The following is a 20,760-nucleotide window of genomic DNA, read 5'->3' as shown; positions in this document are numbered from 1 at the left end:
AAGTTCAACTAAGGTGTTTGCTATTTGGTGTGCCCCGGAACATAGCTTTGGTGTGCAATAATTATGTACAAAATTGGGAATTTCCATAGTTTCGTATACAAGTAATACTGAATACTGAGAGAGGGGTACATGAACCCAACTTCAAGTCGAAAGATAAAACTCGTATCCACCTGAGCTATAAGCTCTTACCAAAGATTATCTAGTTTTTAAATTGCCAAATTAATATTAACAGGACATTCAATATCTTTTTCTTTGGTAGGCAATAGTGTTAGTAGGTTAAATCGTCACATGTTAGAGGGGATGGAGACTAGTTGGAACCACATCCATACCAAGATGCATAAGCACTATTATGTTTCGTTACTGCTATAAAAACACCATCTACTTAGTATTTTGGTTTAGTATAGGAATAGTCCCAGTTTGATATTTTTTCCCCAAATATTAGTGAGACTCTAAGGTGACGGCGTCTCAGATTAATTTGTGGAGTGGAGTGCCATGTTATAACTCGTGGCGTATCATTGGTAAGAAGTTGGGATCCTCAGTTAATTGGGCAAACTCAAATAGTTACAAACAGGAAATATCCATTCAACAATTAACAGAGGAACTAAGCAAACAGAAGCTCAAAAAGGATAGAAAAGAGCAGGACAACTAACCCACATATTTTACCAAGTATATATTGTCTCACATAACAGTAAATCTTGTCCTTAACCAATACGTGCAGATATACCTTCCATCACTCATGGCAGCAACGCTCAATACTCGGATAACACATCTAAATTTATCAGTTTAATATTCCGGGGTAAAAGAAAATGAACCAGAATATTTCTGCAATGCAGCCACTGCACCAGTAATGGAAGCTAGGAAGATTGCCAATTAAACAAACCAGATAGGCATACCACGAAAACCATATTTCTGTCAAAAGAAACACAGAAAGGTAGTTAGAAATGAAGAGGAAGAACTATACTTCCAAGGATGAAAATCACATATAGTTGATGATGGATGGATCAAGTCATCAACCTACCGAGGAGCATTTTTATTTCTGTGGCTTTTTCCAAAAGACCCCAATCTTCTTCAGCATGTTCCCATTTTTCTTCTTCAGTAAATCATCATCCATATCTTCAGAGTCAGGTGAGCCAAACTTCCCGCTGACATGATTATAGCTGCTGTCCAGTGATCCAGTTCTCTCCATCAGCTTGCCATTATTTCCTGATGAAAGCATGGTAGCAGCTGCCTCCGCTGCCTTCCTCCACTGGTTGGACTGCACCTTTAACCTTCTTAGTTCCGCCTCCAATTCTGCATTGGCTGCCTGTGCTGCCTCCAGCTGTTCCGCCACTCTTGCTACCTTCTTGCTGCTCTTGTTTGCCTCTTCCATCACAATGCCAAGCTTCACGAGAGCCTCTCGCTCTGCGCACTTTGCAGCCTCTACTTCTGCCTCTACCTTATCGTTAGCTTTACTTTGGCTTTTGTTGATTTCCAACCTCAGTGTTTCATTCTCTTCTGAAATACTCTGCAGTTCCGTTTCCTTGTCCATCAAATAAGCCTTTAAATCCGTAACATGCCCTTTTAGTTCTTTCAATTCCTTTTCCAGTTCATACTCTCTCTGGCATGACAGGCTCTTCTCAAGCTTCGAATTGAGCCCCTCATTCTCCTCTGTAATGCCTTGTAATTCAGTTTCCTTGTCCATCAGGTGGGCCTTCAACTCTTCAACTTCAGCCTTGGTTTTCGTCAATAACGCTCCCAGTTCCCCCTCTCTCTGACTAGATGCAGATTTTATCTGCTCCACCAGTTCATGGGCACTTCTTAGCTGCACGGTGCTCTGAATTTGTTCTTCATGGTATTTGGTCTCAGCAGTTTCAAGACTAGATCTTAGCCGTGCCACTTCGGACTTCAAGTCATGAAGTTCTGCCTCAGTCTGGTTTGGCTCCATAGTCTCTTGCTTTTCTTCAAATTTTTGCTGAAGCTCATTGTTACCAGCCTGATTTTGTGAAACGTTGCTGCTTGCATTAATCAGGTCAGCCTTGAGTTTGCTAACAAGTTCTTCTAGTAAATTTACACGTGCCCTTGACTGATCTAACTCTGAAGCAATGGATTTGTAAGCTTCTGTCGATTTCATGCCATCGAACCTGAGTGCCTCCATTGCTGTTCTCGCGGACTCCAGCTGCAGTAGGGTTTCACTAACCATTGCTTGTGCTTGAGCTTCGGATTCCTTACAGTCCTTTAATTGTGTTTTCATGTTCTCCACAAGAGAGAGTGTTTCAGCCAAGTTTTCTTTCAAGATTTGAAGCTCAGCGTTTGTTGATTCTGCATGCTTTATCTGATCAGCCTCAGATGCAGCCACCACTTCAAGCTGCGCCTTAAGCCTCTCAATCTCATCAACAGCAGATGCCAAGGCAGCTGAGTCAACTGAGTGCTGCTTCTGCAGAGTCTCAAGCTCGGACTGCCACGCTTGGTCTCTTTCCTGTGAAATCTTGTGGAGCTTGATAACACGAGCTTCCTCAGAAATAGAAAGCTCAGGAAGCAGCATCTGGGATTCTTCGAGCTTTGAGGACAAGGCCAGTACTTGCTTCTTGGACTCCTCGGCATCTTGCTGAGCTTGCTTCTTGCATGATTCACAAGATTGCAGCTCGTTCTTTGCTTTCTTCAGATCCTCTTGGAGCTGAGAAATCTGAGATTCCAACTCAGATATTCTACTTGGGCCCTTCTTCTGCGTCAAGGACAGAGATTAAGTTTTAGAATTTTTTGTATCTCAAGAAAGACATAGACAATGCACGCAACACAAGCATTTTTACTTGCAAATCCCACCACAGCCAAAAAAATTACCCAATTGAAGGTAATTTTTGGGAAAGACAAAGACAAAGAAAACTACTGAGGCCAAGCTAATGTGTCAAATTGTGTTGGAGAACTTTAAGATGGAAACAAAATTTCCACCCAAGGGTTTAGAGTTTAGACCATCCACACTTCACCTCCAGTGGTTATATAATTCTATAGGTTGTGAAAGAGTAGAAGGACTCGTGGAGTTTGTTTACAAGTACCTCAAACACTGGAGTTCTGGGTGACCGACGCTCAGTGACTTTTGGGCTTCTATCTTTAGTTGCTCTTTTAGCTTGACTTGAAGTAGATGCAGAGTCAGTGGTCTCCAATGCAGTTGGCCTGAGTTGGCGAGCAACTCGAGGGGAGACCTTTTGGGAAGGAGAGACCTTTTGAGGAGGAGAAACCCTTTGAGGCACTTCAGAGGAGCCACTTCTATAAAATTAAAAAAATATATCAGTCAAATATTATCACTTAAAATGGCAACAGGAATTCTCAGCTTCAGATCCTATAAAAGCAGTCCGGAGTTTCTGTCATTTGTCCAACAAATATACCGTCCTTATAACTTCCTTTTTTTGGCTTCGAAACGTTTTAATTCTATATTCTATCCAGTTTGAATTACAACGAAAACTCGGATTCTATCTTTCCATTAAAAAAATCTCAAAGTTTAAGAATCCTAATTTTTGAAATGGAAAATGCCAATGTCCTTGAGTAATAATCACACATTACACGGAACAATTTACACAAACCAAGACTAAGAAAAACCACATAAACTTTGTTGCACACTTCTTTGAACTGTCAAGAAAAATTTCCCTGCAACGACCACAGAGAATGGTGGGGAAAATTACAAAAATTTTGTGATGAGATTTATTGGCTACCAGGAAAGTTTAATTTTGAGTTTGCCAATTGATGACAAATAAATGCAACATGGTGACATGATTTCCCTTCATTAGCTAAGATGTTTAAAATAATGATACTGATAGCATGTAATGATAATATTCTTTTCCCATGTTGAACGAAAAATCAAAGACAGCAAGCAAACAAATTTCACAACAAATCAATCCTTAATCTAATGCGCGGATGAGTTTATGCAACTAAGGTCGGTTAATTGGTTCAAGGGGAGCCCTTTACGCTCCTTCGATAGCTCCAGTAGTTCCTGAATGCTGCTGTGTAGCTGCCAAGAGGCCCCAAAATTACCTCAAAGGAAGGAGACGAGAAGTTGCCAAATATTTATGATGATGCAGATAGACAGATATCACTACCAAGGGCCTTACCACAGAACTGGTCCACTACTGTCAGCGGTGGAAGTGCACGAATCGATTGGTACATAAAATACAACTACAAGTCTGACATCCACAGAACAAGGACAACCCCTAAACCAGATGTAAGAACTTGAATTTATTGGAACAAAAAAGAGCAGCTGCTATGACATCGGTTTTGCAGCATTGGTGAGCATTAGTACTACTACTCTCTTTAGGTTATACACAGCAATACAGAAAAGTACGCAACATTATAGAACACCGTTACCTTTTGTCTCAAAAAAAAACCAAAACAACGCTGCATTCGAACAAGCAAGCACACGAACAAGCTTTTAAAGAGGAGAACAAGATGCCAATCACATAAAAGGGCACGTGAAAGTTACCTTGCTTTAGGGGTCTGCATAATGCAACTGCCTTTTCTAGCAGCAAAAGTTGCGAACGAGACGGAACTGATTTATGCTTCGCTACTTGAATGCCCTCGACCCACCAAGACCTGAAACAGTTGAAGCAAGATCACAAGCCGGGACCGGGGGGAATCCAATGTCTTAAATGTTCAAAGAAATAAATTGGTTTCATGAGGGACATGTGCTCCTTATCATTCACACAGAATGACATTATGGCAAAAATGTGCCAACTACAAATCCAACCAACCATTTTCTTCCAACCCAAAAAAGAAAAAGCGAAAAAAGCATTTCAAAAACCCAATTAAATGCTTGGTACCAAGTTGCAAGTGGTGGACTGCTTCAAACCGCTACGTCCGGAATTTTGGGTTCAAACCCTCCTCCTCCCCTTTAGCGTAGCTTATAGTAGTAATATCACTCGTAACTAAAAGCTAAATGTTGTACCAATTGCCTTCAAACAACTACGTCCGGAGTTTCCGGTTCAAACCCTCCTCCTCTCCTTTAGTGTAGCTTATAGTAGTAATATCGCTCGTAACCACGTACCAACTAACAAGTCCCACAGTTTTCTAATCGTGCTCATGATCCATCATTGTAAGCACTGCTAGCCAGTCATGATTACAGGAATACCCCTAATCCTCGCAATGAGCATTTATTAGTTTTGTTTCGGAACAAGGGTAGTTTCGGATGCGAGAGAAAACTAAAAAGAAAGTTGCCTCCTCCAGTTCTGCCGTGAAATGAGGGGACTAGTTCGAAGTGATGAACACAAAATAGTTATCTTTTCTCAAAGGTTGCCTCTTGCTTTTTTTTTTTTTTTTTTAAACAAAACATTATTTTCTCGGAAGGCATCATTTTTTTTCCCGAGAAACAAACAAACAGAAACAGATCCAAAGACAACATAAACCCAAGAAAATAAAATATAATACGGAATCAGAATCTGCAGAAAAAAGCAAGTAATGCAGCTAAACAAAATTGAAGAGGAAAAGCGAAAGTTGAAAACTTGATTGTATAGAACAACTTTTTGAGATTCGACTTTGCTTTTTTTCAAGCCGGAAAAAGACAAAGAAAAGCCTGCAAATGTCGAAGCACTTGAGCAAGAAAAAGAGAAGCTGCTGCATTGCGTTGTTATCAATCAGCTAAGGAGCTTCTTTTTATGCTCAGAATTCATCCGAAAAGAAGATAAAAAGAAACATCATTACCCTTGAGACTACAAAAATATTTTTTTCTTAAAAAAAAAAACCAGTAGAATATGAAGATAAACAACTCCAAAAATCTCTGTTTGGTTGCTGAGAAAATGTGAGAAAAGAAAAAGAAAGAGTACCCCAATTTTGAAAACAGAAAACCCATTAAACATCAGACAACAAAATGCTGAAAAATGTACAAAGAAATGGGATTTGTTCCTCTGTTTTCTCCACATTTTCACAGCAGACAAAAGAGAGCAGATTAAATGAGAGAATACCAAAAAACATGAAAAATGGACTTACCTGGTGAGCTTGTGGGAGAGGATGAAGTATATTTTGATAATGCAGAGAAGTGATGAGTGTGAAAACTGTTCACTTTCTTCCTTTCTTTTTCTAGCTTTGGTGTTGCAGTTTCCGAGGCTTTCTATCTCTAAATTTTTGGATATTTTGTGCCTTGTGTGTTGGGAGATTTTGGAGGGTGGAGGGAGTGGACTGTTTACCCTGTTTTTGAGTATGAGAGAGAGAGAGAGAGAGAGAGAGAGAGAGAGAGGAGCGGAGGAGAGAGAGGAGAGAGAGAAGAGAGAGAAGGGAGAGGGAGAGAAATGTAAAGTTACAAAGCAGAGAAAACAGAGGACATAATTGTCGTTTCATGAGATAAGGATCATAAAACTGGATTTGATTCCAGCTTTACGTCCGAAGTTAGATATATTATCCGTCTCGAGTGTTTCAAACTTCTATGACCATTTGGCGTTAAAAAGAACAAATTTATGTGTAATAATTCTGTATTATTTCGTTGTATATCATTTGACGTATTATAATATAAGTAAATTAAAAAATTTAGTATGTAATTATTGTCATATATCACTATAAAAGACCAAAAAGTTTATACTAGCTACATGTGCATTTATGGAGTAGGTCCGAGAAATGGGGAAAAAAATCAGAGAGATGCTGGAAAAGACGAAGAATATGAACAAGAAATTATTCTTTATTTTTAGTTGGTTCTACAACATTTCAAAACTTAAAAGGACAAAAGTTATGAGATCTTAGATGTGTTAGATTCTGTTAACCAAAAACAAAAGGGTGTATAATTGTAGTAGTCATTTTTCATTTCTTTTTTATCAGAAAGTAAGGAGATCGCGATGAAAGATAAACTCACTTAACGACGGACACAGAGTTTTGGTCACTAGGTAATGACCAAACCAAAGGATGAGCGAAAATATATGAAAAGGGAAAGAGTAGAAGGCTAATGGAGAGTTGCTAATCAAACTTAGCATGACGTTTGTTGCTGGTTATACAGTTGACGACTAACTGTGGATGTCAAAAATTGTTTTGAGCAGAGAGTAAACCAACAACGCAATGTGTTTTCATGGTTCATCATTGGTTCGATTTGATGTGAAACCAACAATGCTAAGAAACCTTAAGCCTCAAGTTGCTCTTTTTCTCAACAACAATTATTGAAGTTGATAAAGTTTTCAGATTTAACATAGTCCACCACCAGCATCACCGATGTCGTCCTCACTTTAAGAGTAGAGCCATGAAGGGACCAAAATGGTCTTGGGCCTACTCTGACCTCTTCTTCACACAAAACAATCTAGAGATCACTTTGCTTTCCAAAGATTTTCATAGGATTAGAGCCCCAACCATAATCTTTTCCTTATTTTCTTCACTGGGTTCAATTTGAGGTTGGTGGCTCATGTGTAGTTAACCGAAACCACTATGCGTTTTGAGGGACTCAGGAGGTTAGAGGGAGAGAGATGAAGTAGGCGAGAGGGCTAGTTTTTATTTTTATTTTTGCTTTATCCTTTTATTTTATTCCTTGAAATAGATTAATACAGTTGCTTTTGCCTTTATCTATCCCCTCTTTCCCTCCTTCTTCTGCTTAAAAGGACTTTTGTTTTGAATCTGAGTCATGATACTAGGCATGAGAGTTGAGTTGAGGAAGAGGATGACAAGAATGACGTCATACCAAACCCAAATGATGGCGATCGGTAACTTAGGTCACGGAAAACCTTTATTTTTCTTAGATTAGGAGAGCGTTTTAGTGTGAGACTTTTAAGCCCCTCGTGATATATAACTCTGGCTTCGCCACTACCTCACTTAACCGCTTATGACCTATTGCTAGGTATGCAGTTTTATCATAAAAACCTTAGTGATATTAGAAGTAGAACTCTCACATATAAATTGTATATTATTTTTGTATTTCTCGATGGGGAACTATATAAATATTACTCTCTCCTTTTCTCCTCCATTTTGGCTTGACAAACATGCATATCAAACACATCTTATTTAGGCGTGTGCTATCCACATACCACATTTTACTTCTCACACACCCGTTGATAATTTATGTCCGTTGATCTTCTTGAATTCATCTGATTTGATGGTAGAAAATTAAAAAGTTGTGTGAGAAGTAAAATGAGATGTGTGGATATCACACCCCCTTATTTAAACTCTGTACTATTTGCCATGGTCCATAGGAAATTGAATTTATTGATCATCTATTTAAAAGAATGTGATGTTCTTCACAATGTGATTTGCATTCATTATTCAGGTTGGTTGGGTGTGTTGTTGGTGGCCACCAACTCAGTCTCTGAAGGCCTCCATCGCCAATCCTCCATGCCAAATTGTATTTTTTTTCTTGGCATTTATGGAAAACCATTGCAATCCATCCCATTCTATTCAGAAAATCATGATGTGGTCCTAGTGGAATCGTTATGGGCAATATTGGTTTGGCCACTAGAAAGCATTTATCCGGATTTAAAATTACTTGGAATCCTTGATCAAAAAAATAAAAAATAAGATTACTTGGAATCTTGTAGGACAATTTTTTTAATGTACAAATGGAAATAGGGAGACATGAAATACTTTGAGTTAATGGAAGATTTGACATAAAATTGAATACAGAGGCGTTATAGGATTCATACAGACCCCACTTAGTGAGATAAGACTTTATTGTTGTTTTGTACAAATGGGAATAGAGATCTATGAAACGATTTTACCATGACCATGATTTTTCAGGCAATTAATATAAAACCATGTACTGTATTAGTGGTTCAAAACGCCACAATAACATTAAACACAATGACATTAAACCCTATTTCATCATTCATAAGATTTTAGTAAATAACCAAATGCATCTTGGGTGGTTAAAGTTTGTAAACTTTTCAACTTGTTTTATAATATGAACGGTTCCAATTATAAACATAAAGTTATCTACATCAGTCATGTACTGAATTGAGGAGAAACTCCTCTTCGTTCATTGAGGAGCCAAGTTAATTCTAGTGGTTACCACAATATTGCTAGAAAACATTTGGCACGTAACTCTGGATCAGCTGTTAAAGGTTGTGTTACAACATGTTTTTTGGGAACTTTAACGAAAAGCTCCCGGTACTGTTCATTTTAACGAACAACCACATTTTTACACTAAAAAGTGAATCCTGGTACTATTCACTTTACCCTTTATCTTATCCTTATCGTTAAAACTTAAAGTTTTCAAACTATTTTCATTAGTTTTTTTTTTTTTAATTGTTTTAGCATGGTTATTGACTTGCTACTCATTGCGTTACATGAAGATTCTTGTAGGGATTGTTCATGAAATTAGAATATCTGTCTGCTCAAATATAACATCTTGAAATCAACACGTGTTAATAGGGAAACCATTTTTAGCTAGACATTGTTGACAATTGGTACTGGTCATGACATTTTTTATCTTTTCATTCTAGCATGGTAATTTTGAGACAACATATCTTGTAACTGGATGTGTACACATTTGTCTTGTCACTATTCATAGTGCGAGTGACTCTAATGTTATAGAAATAATGGTGTATAAATCTAGAAACACCAAAAAATTAATTGTGCGCACCATTCTATCATGACATGTTTAATTATTTGAAATCGAAGAAGTTGTGAATCAAAATGATACTTGGTTTAAGATAAACTACCCATTTGATGATTTGATACCTAATTGTTTATGGATACAGATTTTCTTTTTATTTTTATTCTTTAGATGTTAGTGAACAAATGATATTTCATGAATTCAAATGATGGATAAGTATGGATAATTATCCAACTTGTAAAGGTGATTTTAAATTAGTCTCAACTCCTTAAAATATTTTAATTAACTACCTAATGTTTTAAAAATTAGACATTGTTTTTGGAGCTTTAATAGTTGTCGTCATCTTTGGAGCTGTTTCTAGCATTAATTGAGGAGGTAAACAAATACAAAAGTTCGTATGTACTAGTCGTCATCTTTGGAGCTCTAATTCCTTAAATCGACTCCTTTTAGTCAAGTTAAGCAGTAAATTTGCTTAGCTAAATTGCATCGACTTGGAGATTCAAAACTCCATAGATGACTTGATAGTAAAAACTTAGTTTAATAATTGTTCACATCATCATTTAACGCTAATGGATCTAACATATGTCCACCATTTAAAACGCTAGGTAGTCATTAAAGATGTTTTAAAATGTTAGGGATCACCCTAAAAAGTTAAGTAGTTACCTAGACTTAACCCTAAAATAATATTCCTACCTTGCATATCCATTCTTAATTAGAATGCAAATCATAAATACAAACATTTTTTTCTCTTCATGCACACTTCTCTTTAGTTTTTACCATCATGAATAAACGAAGGAGAAGTAACGAACATGCAGATGACGTTTAATAGCAGTGGTAGAAAACATTGATGCTTATGTACCCTAATGCAAATTCGATTCTCATTGATTCTCTTTCTTTTTAACAACTAACAATTTACCGTACTAATGCTATCGTTTATTAGAGAAAAATGAAGTAAAGAAGTGCAAAGTGCACAAAAGAGTAATTTTAAATAAATAAACATGTCATTATTGGTTTGGGTCTAATTGAGAATAGGAATCAGTGGGCTTCGGCTCCCGTTTCTCTTGTTGGGTTTTCTTTGGGTGGCCTTTCAGCCTAACTGGAGTGCTTTCTTTACTGCTGCTGCTTACCGGTGTGTTTTCTCAGCGGGCCTTTCTATTTTCAGATATAATTAATTGGCATCGAACTTGTTATCACAAGATGTGTCAAAATCTTTCACGTACAAATACAAAAGAATAGCACTATATTGCAGTTTTTAATGGAGCTCCTTAGGGATAAGTCCTCGATGGTCGAACTACTTGATAGTCCAGCTTTATATCTATTAAATTATGTTAGCGAAAAAAATGTTTTCTCAATACGATACAACCCTTATTTCTTATACGAGTGAGTATGGAAGTAAAAAAAGAGCTTGTTGACATGCTTTTGTTACATGGGCATCTGTGCCTTGTCCTCTTTTGGTCTTTTACTTGAATTTTCAATGGAGTTGAATTTCCACCGACCTTCATAAGAATTCCAAATTGGCACGTTATCTTATAACAATATCATATATTATTATTACGTCCTCTTGATAATCATAGCGTATGTTTATTATATATCTAATTATTTATTATGTGTAATTTTATCTAATTATAGTTAATATTTACATTAAATGTTACCTTTTTAATTTTAGAGAAAATTAATTAAAATTAAGTAAAAGAATACATAATAAATAAATAATTACATATTAAACATATACCGAAGTTTAAGATGATGAGAAAAAATGCACCGAGCAGATAAGTTTGGAGAGTTTGACCACCAAAGTCCAGGAGAACGTTACCACCGAGGCACCGACCACGTTCTACTTTAATAGGCAGTTTCTCCTCCTTTGCATGTTCCAATTGTAAGTTGTAACGTTCATCATGGACCCACCACCTTCTTTGCATATTCCATTATCAGCTTCTCTTGTGCTTACTTGTTCTCTACGTTATCACTTTGACTCATGCAAAATTTCCCAGGATTTTCATCCCAAAATATTATTGATTATTCATTATTTATGAGCAAGCTCCGTTGTTTTGTCCACGTTTTCTAGTTGTTGATATAACAGAGATCGCTTGACTTCACGACATTTTTACGCTTCTTTGTCAACAAACAAAAAAAGAAGAACATTTTTACCTTGTGAATTGGTAGAGTATACGATAATATGTACGACGTAATTTCATTCTATGTGTTGAACAAAATTATTATTGAGATCAATTATACACGCACGATTTTAATGAAAGGATGAATTTTGTACTATTAGGTCCCATCAAGATTTTTTTTTGCACCATGTAAAAAATATTTTAATTTGAGCAATAATTATGTAATATAATCACACCTACGCATAACAACTGATCTTTGTGATAGAGTTTGTGTCGTACACTGTGAACGTCATATAATTGTCCTAATGTCAAACAATTAAATTGCAATTAAAAAAAGGATAGTGTTTTTCATACATTTATTTTTACTTCTTACATGTTTTATTAATTTTTTATCATTAAATTTTTTTCAATTCATTCGATTTGATTGTCAAAAATTAAGAATGACGTGTGAAAAATAAAAATAGATGTGCAATCACATTTCAAAAAATGCATCGTAAAATCTAGCGGTCAACAATTCTTATGGAATCAAACCGCAATCTATAAAGGCTTTCCTCGAATTATATGAAGTTGGCAACTAGGAGCTTGATGAACAAGACATACCCTAAAAAGTCATCCTCGTGTATTTTCAAATTCTTTGTTTTTTTTTTGTTTTGGCTGAATAAAATTTGAAGGTCATTGTCAAAACTCAACAGTTAACTAAATTAATTAAGTCATATATTGCAAATCAATATCTTCACTCAATTACCACAAGCAACCCACATAGTCAAACAGTAGATCCTCTAGTAGGCAACTACTTTCACAGGATATTCAATTGGGGTACTCTGCAATCAAGCATTGGTTTTCCCATTCTGCCCCCATACACCATTATTTTTGTGATGTCACGAATTCCGCAAGTGTTCACGAGTCCAAACCATGGACCGATATTGTCACACTTTAATCTCTTTTTGTTTGGTTCAAAAATGGGTATCAGCTAGTGGTTTTGGCACGGTCATTTAATTTTTTCGAAAGTTGGAAAGATTTACAGAGATGTTTTATCCTCTACATGATCACTATTAGGTAATTTACAATGTTAGGAATCAAACCCAATACATGCCGTGTAGAATACGAGTTTAGAATTTGTCTCAACCATTAGGCTATATTGTGGTGGTGGTTTCACACTTTAACTTCTTAGGTCTGATATACTTAGTAAAATGAGGCCAAATGAATTTTAGGTGAAAAGTTTCACCTCAAAAGATTTTGGTGCAATTAGTAGTGGAGATTATATACTTTTATGACATGTTTACTTATAAGATGAAAATGAATAATGATGAGAAGAGCCGAGTCTGGATAAAAAGAAAATCCATTAGTTATCTCATACCTTCAATTTTAATTGCGACTACTCAAAATCAATGAGAGTCACATCCTTTTTCATTTCATTAATTGCTAACATACGTATGAATATAAACAATATTATTTACAAATCTATTTTCTTAGACTATCTCCAACTTTTGGGCTAAAACTTAAAATTTTTAGACCAGAAAATTTAGGTTTTAGCCCAAAAACAGCTTTTCTGCTCCAACCCTTATGGCTTAAATTTTTTAGCCTGAGATTATTAAATAATAAATTTAGGCTAATTTTTTCTTTTAAAGTATTTTTTTTATTAAAAAAAAATTATGTACACTATCATAGTTTTATTTTATGAACATTTGAACCTAAAAATATTTAAATTCCGATAAATATTGAAAAGTCACTAAATTTGGGTGAATTTTGAGTTAAATAATTTTTTTTAAACTATTTTAGCCGTTGTATTTAAATTTGGGCTGTTAGATCTTTTTCTTTTACCATTAGATTTGATTATATTCAATCTTAGGCGTTCAATTCAATAAATCCTGGAAGACATGCCCATGTGGGTGGGGTCCCTCTGGTGGTGCCCATACCATTTTCTAGGCTAAATCCAGGAGGAATTTGGCTTTTGTTTGGTTTTTAGCTTTTAGCCGACATATTTAGTATGAATTGGGTTGGGTTTGGGGAGGGGGGGGGGAATAAAACCTAAAAGATAGCATTTAGTCCAATATTGGGTTTGGTCTTAAGTAAACTTGTTTTAAAAATGAATTTAAATTACTTAATTTGATAACCAACAACAAAAAGATGCCTGAAAATGAGCTCTCCAGCCAAACTACACCAACACTCCCACAAAGCAAGATGACAACACAAAGGTAGTTAGGTAGTTGTACGACCAATAAAACACAAGGGTAGTCATGTCATTTCACAAACTTAATACATGTCAGCAACGCAGAGAGAGTACAGATCACATTTCTCACCCTCACTCAACACCTAAAAACCCTTATAAAACTAACACCACCATACGACCTCATCAAAACTCCAAACTTCAGAAGCACATTCAAAGCAGAGCTGCGGCTGATAGAAGAAAAGAAAACCAAATCTCCAAACCTTCCAAAAAGGAAAACAAAACCTAGAAAAAAAAAAAAGTAAAAAAATCATGAGGGCTAGCAACCACTTGATTGGACTACTAAATTTCATAACTTTCCTCCTCTCGATCCCCATCCTGGGCGGAGGAATCTGGCTGAGCAGCCGCGCCAACAACACCGACTGCCTCAAGTTCCTCCAATGGCCGCTCATCGTCATAGGGGTCGCAATCATGGTGGTTTCCCTTGCTGGGTTCGCGGGTGCGTGCTACAGGAACACCTTTCTTATGTGGGCGTATCTATTCGTCATGTTCTTCATCATCGCCGCCCTCATCGGCTTCATCATCTTCGCCTACGCCGTCACTGACAAGGGCTCCGGCAGGGCGGAGACGAATAGGGCTTACTTGGACTACTTCCTGCAGGACTATTCCGGCTGGCTGGAGGAGCGCGTGGCGGATAATAGCTACTGGGGGAAGATTGCTTCTTGTGTGAGGGACTCAAAAACCTGTAAAAAGATGGGGAGGACTATGAATGGTGTGCCTGAGACTGCTGACATGTTCTACAACAGAAACCTCAATCCTATCCAGGTATGTGAATTTAGGAACTTTATTTTTATGGTTATGTTCATATTAGTTGGAGATTTTTCATGCAAATAATAATTTACTCTAAATTTATTTAAATTACAAAGAGGTAGTCAAATTTGGAGTCCAAAAGGGGAGCAAATAACCGACTTGACTAAGGTCAAAGCCTGTAATACTTGAAGCTTTAGTACTGTTCGAATAATTATTTGATTTAGTGACACTTAGTTTCAAGTTTTGAGGAAGAGTAGTTGAATTAAAAATTTAGGGTTCTATTGCATGGGGCAAGATTATTTCACTTTTGTTTTTAAAGTTGAAGTTGAAGATGATTAATTTGTGGGTTAGTGGTAGATCTGGTTTAGGATTTAGTGGATTGATGAGATCCTTCAAAATTGGTAGGGAAGTTTATGGCACATGGGCAGATACAATGTGACAACCAGGGGTGGGGTTTGAGGTTGAGTCCTCCATCTTATTATATTATATTCATACCCATTAAACATTAATATATTACGGGATTCTTGTATTGTACCAATGGAAATTTGCCTTTTGTTGGCCATCCTTTGTTTTGTTTTGTTTTGGTTTTTTATATTTTTTTGATAATGATGGAAAACCACCAACAAATAGAACAATAGTGCTCCCACCCAGTGTGCTTATCCAATTGGGTAACGTTCGGGATGTCAAAATTTTAAATTGAATTTTGTATATCAAATAATATGGTTGTTGATTAAATTACTAATCAATTATTAATTAATGTACTTATTTTTTATTGGTGATATATCATTTGATTTATAAATGTTGTTTAAAAATTTGTGCTTCCTAGCATTATCCTATCTAATCATATGATTATGGTAAAAAAACAAAAATCGTGCTTTAAATTGATCAGTGATTCAAATGGCTCATTTTGTGATAATTTTTTTTTCTATTTTAAATTTTTCTTTAGACCAAAAAGAATAACATTGTGGTTCTAAGCCCAAATCCATCAATTAAACTTTGGATTATTAAAAATTATTGACATATTAAAGGATTTTTTGATACCACAAAACCCAATGGGGCGTTGACCGTAATCGAGAAATAGCTAATCTCAATAATTGTGTCTCTTGTTTAATGCGGTGTAACTTGGAAATGATGGAAATGATGTTTACAAGATACAATACTTGTAGCCTTGCAGGGTTTACACTTTATCTTAAGATATTAGGGCTAGTTTGAGATTTCTGAGTTTATTTTTATTTTTATATAAATTGCATTTGTTATGCGGTAAGATTAAACAGTTGTAAAAAAACAAGTGTTTGCTAAATCATAGTGCTTAAAGGGCTTTTGGCAAAATAAAAGACGGAGGTAGGATTGTTAATATAAAAGTTTCATTAATTGGTATTTTTCACCTGCCTCCTGAAAAAACATTTTTTTTTAGAAGCATGGTAAAGCTGCTTTTGCTTTATGCTGTTTTACACCCATGATTTTGAAAAGAAAAAAAAAACATTTTTCTTCATAAACACACACAATTTTATCCTCAACTTAAAAAAAACACTGCTTAGAAAAATTAAAACAGCCCTAAACCAGACTCTAATAAGACTCATTACAAGAGTAGAAAACATTTTACCGACCAACGGAGAACAAGATTCAAATTTGAGATGTCTATATAATTAGAAAGAGAAATACCACTAAATAAAGAGTTAGACGGTAAAAACCAACTTAACTTAAATTTAAGCAACTCTTTGGGTTTGGGTTATCTTTGTTTTTTTTTTCCCTTCACATTTTAAAAGTTATTTAGGTACTAATTACAACATGGTAGTAGTTGTATTGTACTTCATTACATGAAGTCAGTGTCCTCAAAATCTTTTAAGAAAGAACGTTCACATGTTCTCTTTTGGGAGTGTTTGGAAATTGGATGGCTTTTTTTGCTTTATCCTAACAGAATTTCTTTTAGGTGGAAGTCCCCTTCTCAGTTTTTTGTCTGGTACACCTTAGAACAAACTTGGAATTGACCTAAAGTTTGCTCCTCCTTTCCCACATCTTTTTTGGAGAGATTTATCAGGGTGTGCTGGGAGCACGACCCGGTACACTAAGTGTAATAATACAATTGGTTGAAAATTAAAAAAAAAAAGAATTCCAACCAATTGTATTAGTAAACTTGGTGCACTGAGTCGTGTTCTCGGCACATTGAAAAATTTCTTTTTTTTTTGGGCTCACTTCCTTTTTTATTTTAATTTTTGTTGTTGTCTATAGGTCCACATTATCGGCATAAAAAATAAGTTCACAATATTGGTGTAAAGAAGAAAAAGTGTCCAAGTTATTGGTGGAAAGAATTACAATGTTCCAGAAATTATTGCATGCCTTTAGCATGTTCCATACTTTCTTCACATGTTGGACCATCCTGATCCAATTTTAAAATTACAAGGGAATAAATAAATAATTTTCTATAAATAAAGAAATAAAACTTTTCACCCATTACATACTATTTTCCCCAAATTCTGGATTATGCTAATTAAACCAAAATTTAAAAACAAGAGGAACTTTAGTTTAAGCAAGACACCTAATTGGATCGATATTGTGATAACTGATTTAATTTCACATAACCATATTTCATAACAAATAAAAATATTGGAAACTAGGAAGTTTGTATTCAAGTAAGAAGCCTGTCTCACATTCATGGTCATGTGCTGCTTGCATAATGTAGGAAATGTGAGACATTTATTTCATTCAAAGGTTTTTTTTACTGGGGCCTAATTGGTTTCTAAGATCGCTTCCAATCCTAAGATTTTTACTAGTTAACCACAATAAAGCCACCACACGACGGATATTTATTGGGGGGGGGGGGGGGTGGGTTAAGTTAGAAGTATATATATGTTATTAATGACATTACTTAAGGGTGATCTGTTACACTTGCTCAAGTTAGAATCTGTAGTTATTAGGAGAACATAGGAAAATATGAAGGAAACGTAATTGAAAATCACATAAAACAGAAACGTTTCTTTCCCAAAGAAGATATACATGTAATATGTGTGTGTTCGCGCGAGAGTGTATTTGTATTACTATGGTGACTGAAAGACCAATTTTTTCCCCACTTGTTCTACAGTCTGGCTGCTGCAAGCCCCCTACAGAATGTGGCTATAGCTATGTGAACGAGACAGTCTGGACCACCGGAGGAGGATTGGTCGGGACCAATCCGGACTGCACGATGTGGAACAATGACCAAGAGCAACTCTGCTATTCCTGCAACTCTTGCAAAGCTGGTGTCTTGGCCAGCATCAAGAAGAGCTGGAGGAAGGTCTCTGTGATCAACATTGTTGTGTTAATCATCCTAGTTATCTTCTATGTGATAGGTTGTGCAGCATTCCGAAACAACCGTCGGATGGACAACGATGAACCCTACGGGCAGGCGCGGATGACAAAATCACAACCAAGTGCTTTCCAACTTTAATTATAATGGTAGAGAATTTAATACGTGGAAAAACTATGTGAAAAGTGTATGTTAAAGGCATTTCGGGGTTGCAGTCATAGGGTTATTTGTCTTAGTCAAGTGAACATCATGAATTTGGTTTTATTTTTGATAATTTGGCTATGTGAATTATTGACACTCTATAGTCTCTGTAGAGACTGTATTAACCATCTACTGGAGAAATTTTTTTCTTCGGTATGTGTTTACGCCAACTGCAAACACAACGCGCAAACTGGTAGTGTAGGTGCTTGACGTGGAAGTGTTGTGTTGTGTTGTACTTACTCCGACAATGTGAAAAAGTATCCAGAGAGTACAGATACGTATGAAGAAAAGCAAAGTTTGCATTACTTTTTATGTAAATTGCACAGGTGATGTTGAACCGCAGAAAATCAACTCAATCAAATTCCCCAGATGTGAAACACATTCATTTAACTTGCAACATGAACATGGAAATTGTAATATTAGAAATACGATTCTACTTGGCCACTGACCTAGTTCCAGTTTCGACTAGTCCATTGCTTGTGATTCCACATCATCTGTTGTATCTTCCTCGCGGCTTTGTTCCAGATTCCATCTTGTAACTGTGCGCTCGTCAACTGTGTAATTGGCCAAACATGACGGAGAGGCAGCATCATCACCATTTTTACTAATTGTAAGAACTAGCAATGTCTTTACAACACCTAAACAAAGCCTTAAGGTGCAATGAACATCAGACCACACATTCAATCTCCCATTTGCTACAGCATCTCCTTCTGATGACACAAGCACAGCATATTCAGAATGGACCAAACTCGGACGGTGACGGTAAGCAACGAAGTCCACGCCATATTGATGTCCGGGTCTCACAACCCAATTTTTCGTTCGAAGGTGAGAATACGCCTTGTAAAAGACAGGAAAAGCTGCCTTTTGGGATTTCATGTACTGCCAAAGCTCATGATCATCCTTCAGGTGTTTATCTTCGCCAGCTATCTTGAGGCATTTAAAAGAATAGCATAGGAAAAATGCCTCTTCCATGCCCAACCGAAACCAGTGTTTATCCTTATCGGCATTAACAACAGGATGACCAAAGTAGGCACGACCGAGGAGAAGGGCTTGTTCGGATTTGCAAGCGCTTTAGCTTCTGCGCCCTTTCCTTTCCATCGAGGCCCCATTCGACCTACAACAGGATCGAACAAAATATATAATTACAAACACGCTGACGACCTCTAAAGGGACACCCAGAATTCAGTTTACAAGCATTGCTCAATGCACCCCGAAAACCAACCTATTTCTGCTGCCAGCATTGGAATTCTCTCTTCTTAATTGCTATAATCAAATGTAAAAAATTGAAAACATAGATTGATTCAAAGTTGGCGATATTCTACACTAATCTTTTTATTTTTGGTCGAAACGATATTCGACAATAATCTACGCTAAGCGGCAGAGGTAGGGTTTGAACACGGAACGTCGAAGAGGAAGGCCCTAACCAGCAATCAACCACTTGCAAATAAAAATTTTATTTATCAAAGAAAATATTAGAAACCCACCAGTTAAGCAGAGGGACCAGAAAAATTCTTAACCGAAAATTCTAATTCCTTAATGTTTTAATCAATTCTCGAAAAGCAGCAAAAAATAAGATGGAAAATTGATGGAAAATTGGAAAGCATACCTTTTCGTAGACGAAGAAGAAGCTCTCCTGTGGATGTGATTGTTCAAATAATCACAAACTTGGCAGTTTATGCCCAAGATTCTGGGAAGACACACGTTTTGGGGAAAGGGTGGGCAGCTGCCTTCCAGAGGCCGGAAAGCCACTTGACCGGAACTCTGTTTGCCCACCCAGACTGACCTGAAACCTGCGTGAGACGAAGCAGGAAGCTGCGCGAGGAAGAAGAAGAAAAAACTCAAATTTTAAGCCGACGTCGTTTTAGTCCCATCCCCCTTAAATGAAACTGTTCGTTTTGGTCTTCTGAGTGTTTATTTTTACTCGCCCTCGTCCCTTCTCCTCCCGTAACCCTGTTGTTTCCCTCGGTTCCAAAACAGGCAAACTCCGTACTTGTTTTGGTATTGTGTACCTTAGCGAATCACAGCCCCGAAATTACTGGGGCAAAAAAATGTCACGTTACTCCAAAAGTTTAAAGGAGAAATGGAAATGGAAAGTAGGAAAGGGATCCTTTAGGTATCGTTTGGTATGCAGACGGGGCAGGACGGAACGGAATGGGACGGGACGAGACGGGACAGGATGGAACGGAATGGAGCGGGAGCAAAGATGCTCTCGGATGGAAACAAGGAGGAAGAAGAAGGAGACGGAGAGGTTATAATTTTGTGTTTCACGGATGTGGAACGAGTCGTTCTAGGGGGTGAGGTGGAACGAAAATTCACCCAAAACTCGTCCCGTGGAACAGCTCGTTCCACCCGTTTTAGGCGCACCAAACGTGGGACGGAACGCCTTGTCCCACTCTGTTCCGTCCCGTCCCACGTACCAAACGGTACCCTACAAATCAATTTTTACCTAATCCATCTAGTTTGAGATTCAGGTCATTAATATTTGATTTAACGGCTATAGTTATTATCACTTTTAAAGAAGCTCCCTGTTTATAGCCATTGAATCAAATTTCAACAGCCCAGATCTCAGACTAAATGGAGTAGGTCCGGATCCCTTTCTTGGAAAGTAACCGTTGAATTGAAACTTGATGAAATAAACCATTTCATCTTAAGGGCACAATGCTATCATCATAGCTAGCAAGTAACTTCAATCTAGCATCACTAATAAATG

At 36.8% G+C, this 20,760-nt stretch overlaps 2 protein-coding genes and 1 pseudogene across 3 annotated transcripts; 1 reads left to right on the top strand and 2 right to left on the bottom strand.

Moving 5' to 3' along the window:
* Positions 1–558: 558 nt before the first annotated feature.
* On the bottom strand, positions 559–6,366 carry LOC137716385 (interactor of constitutive active ROPs 3). Of its 2 annotated transcripts, none has more exons than XM_068455832.2 (5): positions 5,947–6,366; positions 4,448–4,557; positions 3,030–3,240; positions 1,019–2,701; positions 559–909 (listed from the first exon to the last, which is right to left on the bottom strand). In XM_068455832.2, the coding sequence occupies exons 2-4, from the start codon at positions 4,465–4,467 to the stop codon at positions 1,031–1,033; spliced, it is 1,902 nt and encodes a 633-aa protein (XP_068311933.2). In that variant the 5' UTR covers positions 4,468–4,557; positions 5,947–6,366; the 3' UTR covers positions 559–909; positions 1,019–1,030. The 2 variants fall into 2 exon arrangements, with proteins under 2 accessions (XP_068311933.2, XP_088547495.1); XM_088691369.1 differs by lacking the exon at positions 5,947–6,366 and adding an exon at positions 4,785–5,442.
* Positions 6,367–13,934: 7,568 nt separating this feature from the next.
* Positions 13,935–18,175, top strand: LOC137715859 (tetraspanin-3-like). Its single transcript, XM_068455211.2, has 2 exons — positions 13,935–14,581; positions 17,646–18,175. Exons 1-2 carry the CDS (start codon positions 14,069–14,071, stop codon positions 17,988–17,990), a joined length of 858 nt encoding a protein of 285 aa, XP_068311312.2. The 5' UTR covers positions 13,935–14,068; the 3' UTR covers positions 17,991–18,175.
* Positions 18,176–18,316: 141 nt separating this feature from the next.
* On the bottom strand, positions 18,317–19,650 carry LOC137715860 (tRNA-splicing endonuclease subunit Sen2-1 pseudogene; annotated as a pseudogene).
* Between the last annotated feature and the right edge of the window lie 1,110 nt (positions 19,651–20,760).

This window comes from Pyrus communis, chromosome 3 (assembly GCF_041283825.1).
Source record: "Pyrus communis isolate YQ-2024b chromosome 3, ASM4128382v1, whole genome shotgun sequence".
Classification (NCBI taxonomy): domain Eukaryota; kingdom Viridiplantae; phylum Streptophyta; class Magnoliopsida; order Rosales; family Rosaceae; genus Pyrus; species Pyrus communis.
This window is presented reverse-complemented; position numbering and strand designations above follow the sequence as displayed.

Coding starts and splice junctions, on each gene's coding strand:
- LOC137716385 (XM_068455832.2), bottom strand. CDS start 4,467: ATGCAGACCCCTAAAGCAAG. Junction 3,241..4,447: donor ATGCAGACCCCTAAAGCAAG/GTAACTTTCACG, acceptor TTAATTTTATAG/AAGTGGCTCCTCTGAAGTGC. Junction 2,702..3,029: donor CCAGAACTCCAGTGTTTGAG/GTACTTGTAAAC, acceptor TCCTTGACGCAG/AAGAAGGGCCCAAGTAGAAT.
- LOC137715859 (XM_068455211.2), top strand. CDS start 14,069: ATGAGGGCTAGCAACCACTTGATTGGACTACTAAATTTCATAACTTTC. Junction 14,582..17,645: donor GAAACCTCAATCCTATCCAG/GTATGTGAATTT, acceptor CTTGTTCTACAG/TCTGGCTGCTGCAAGCCCCC.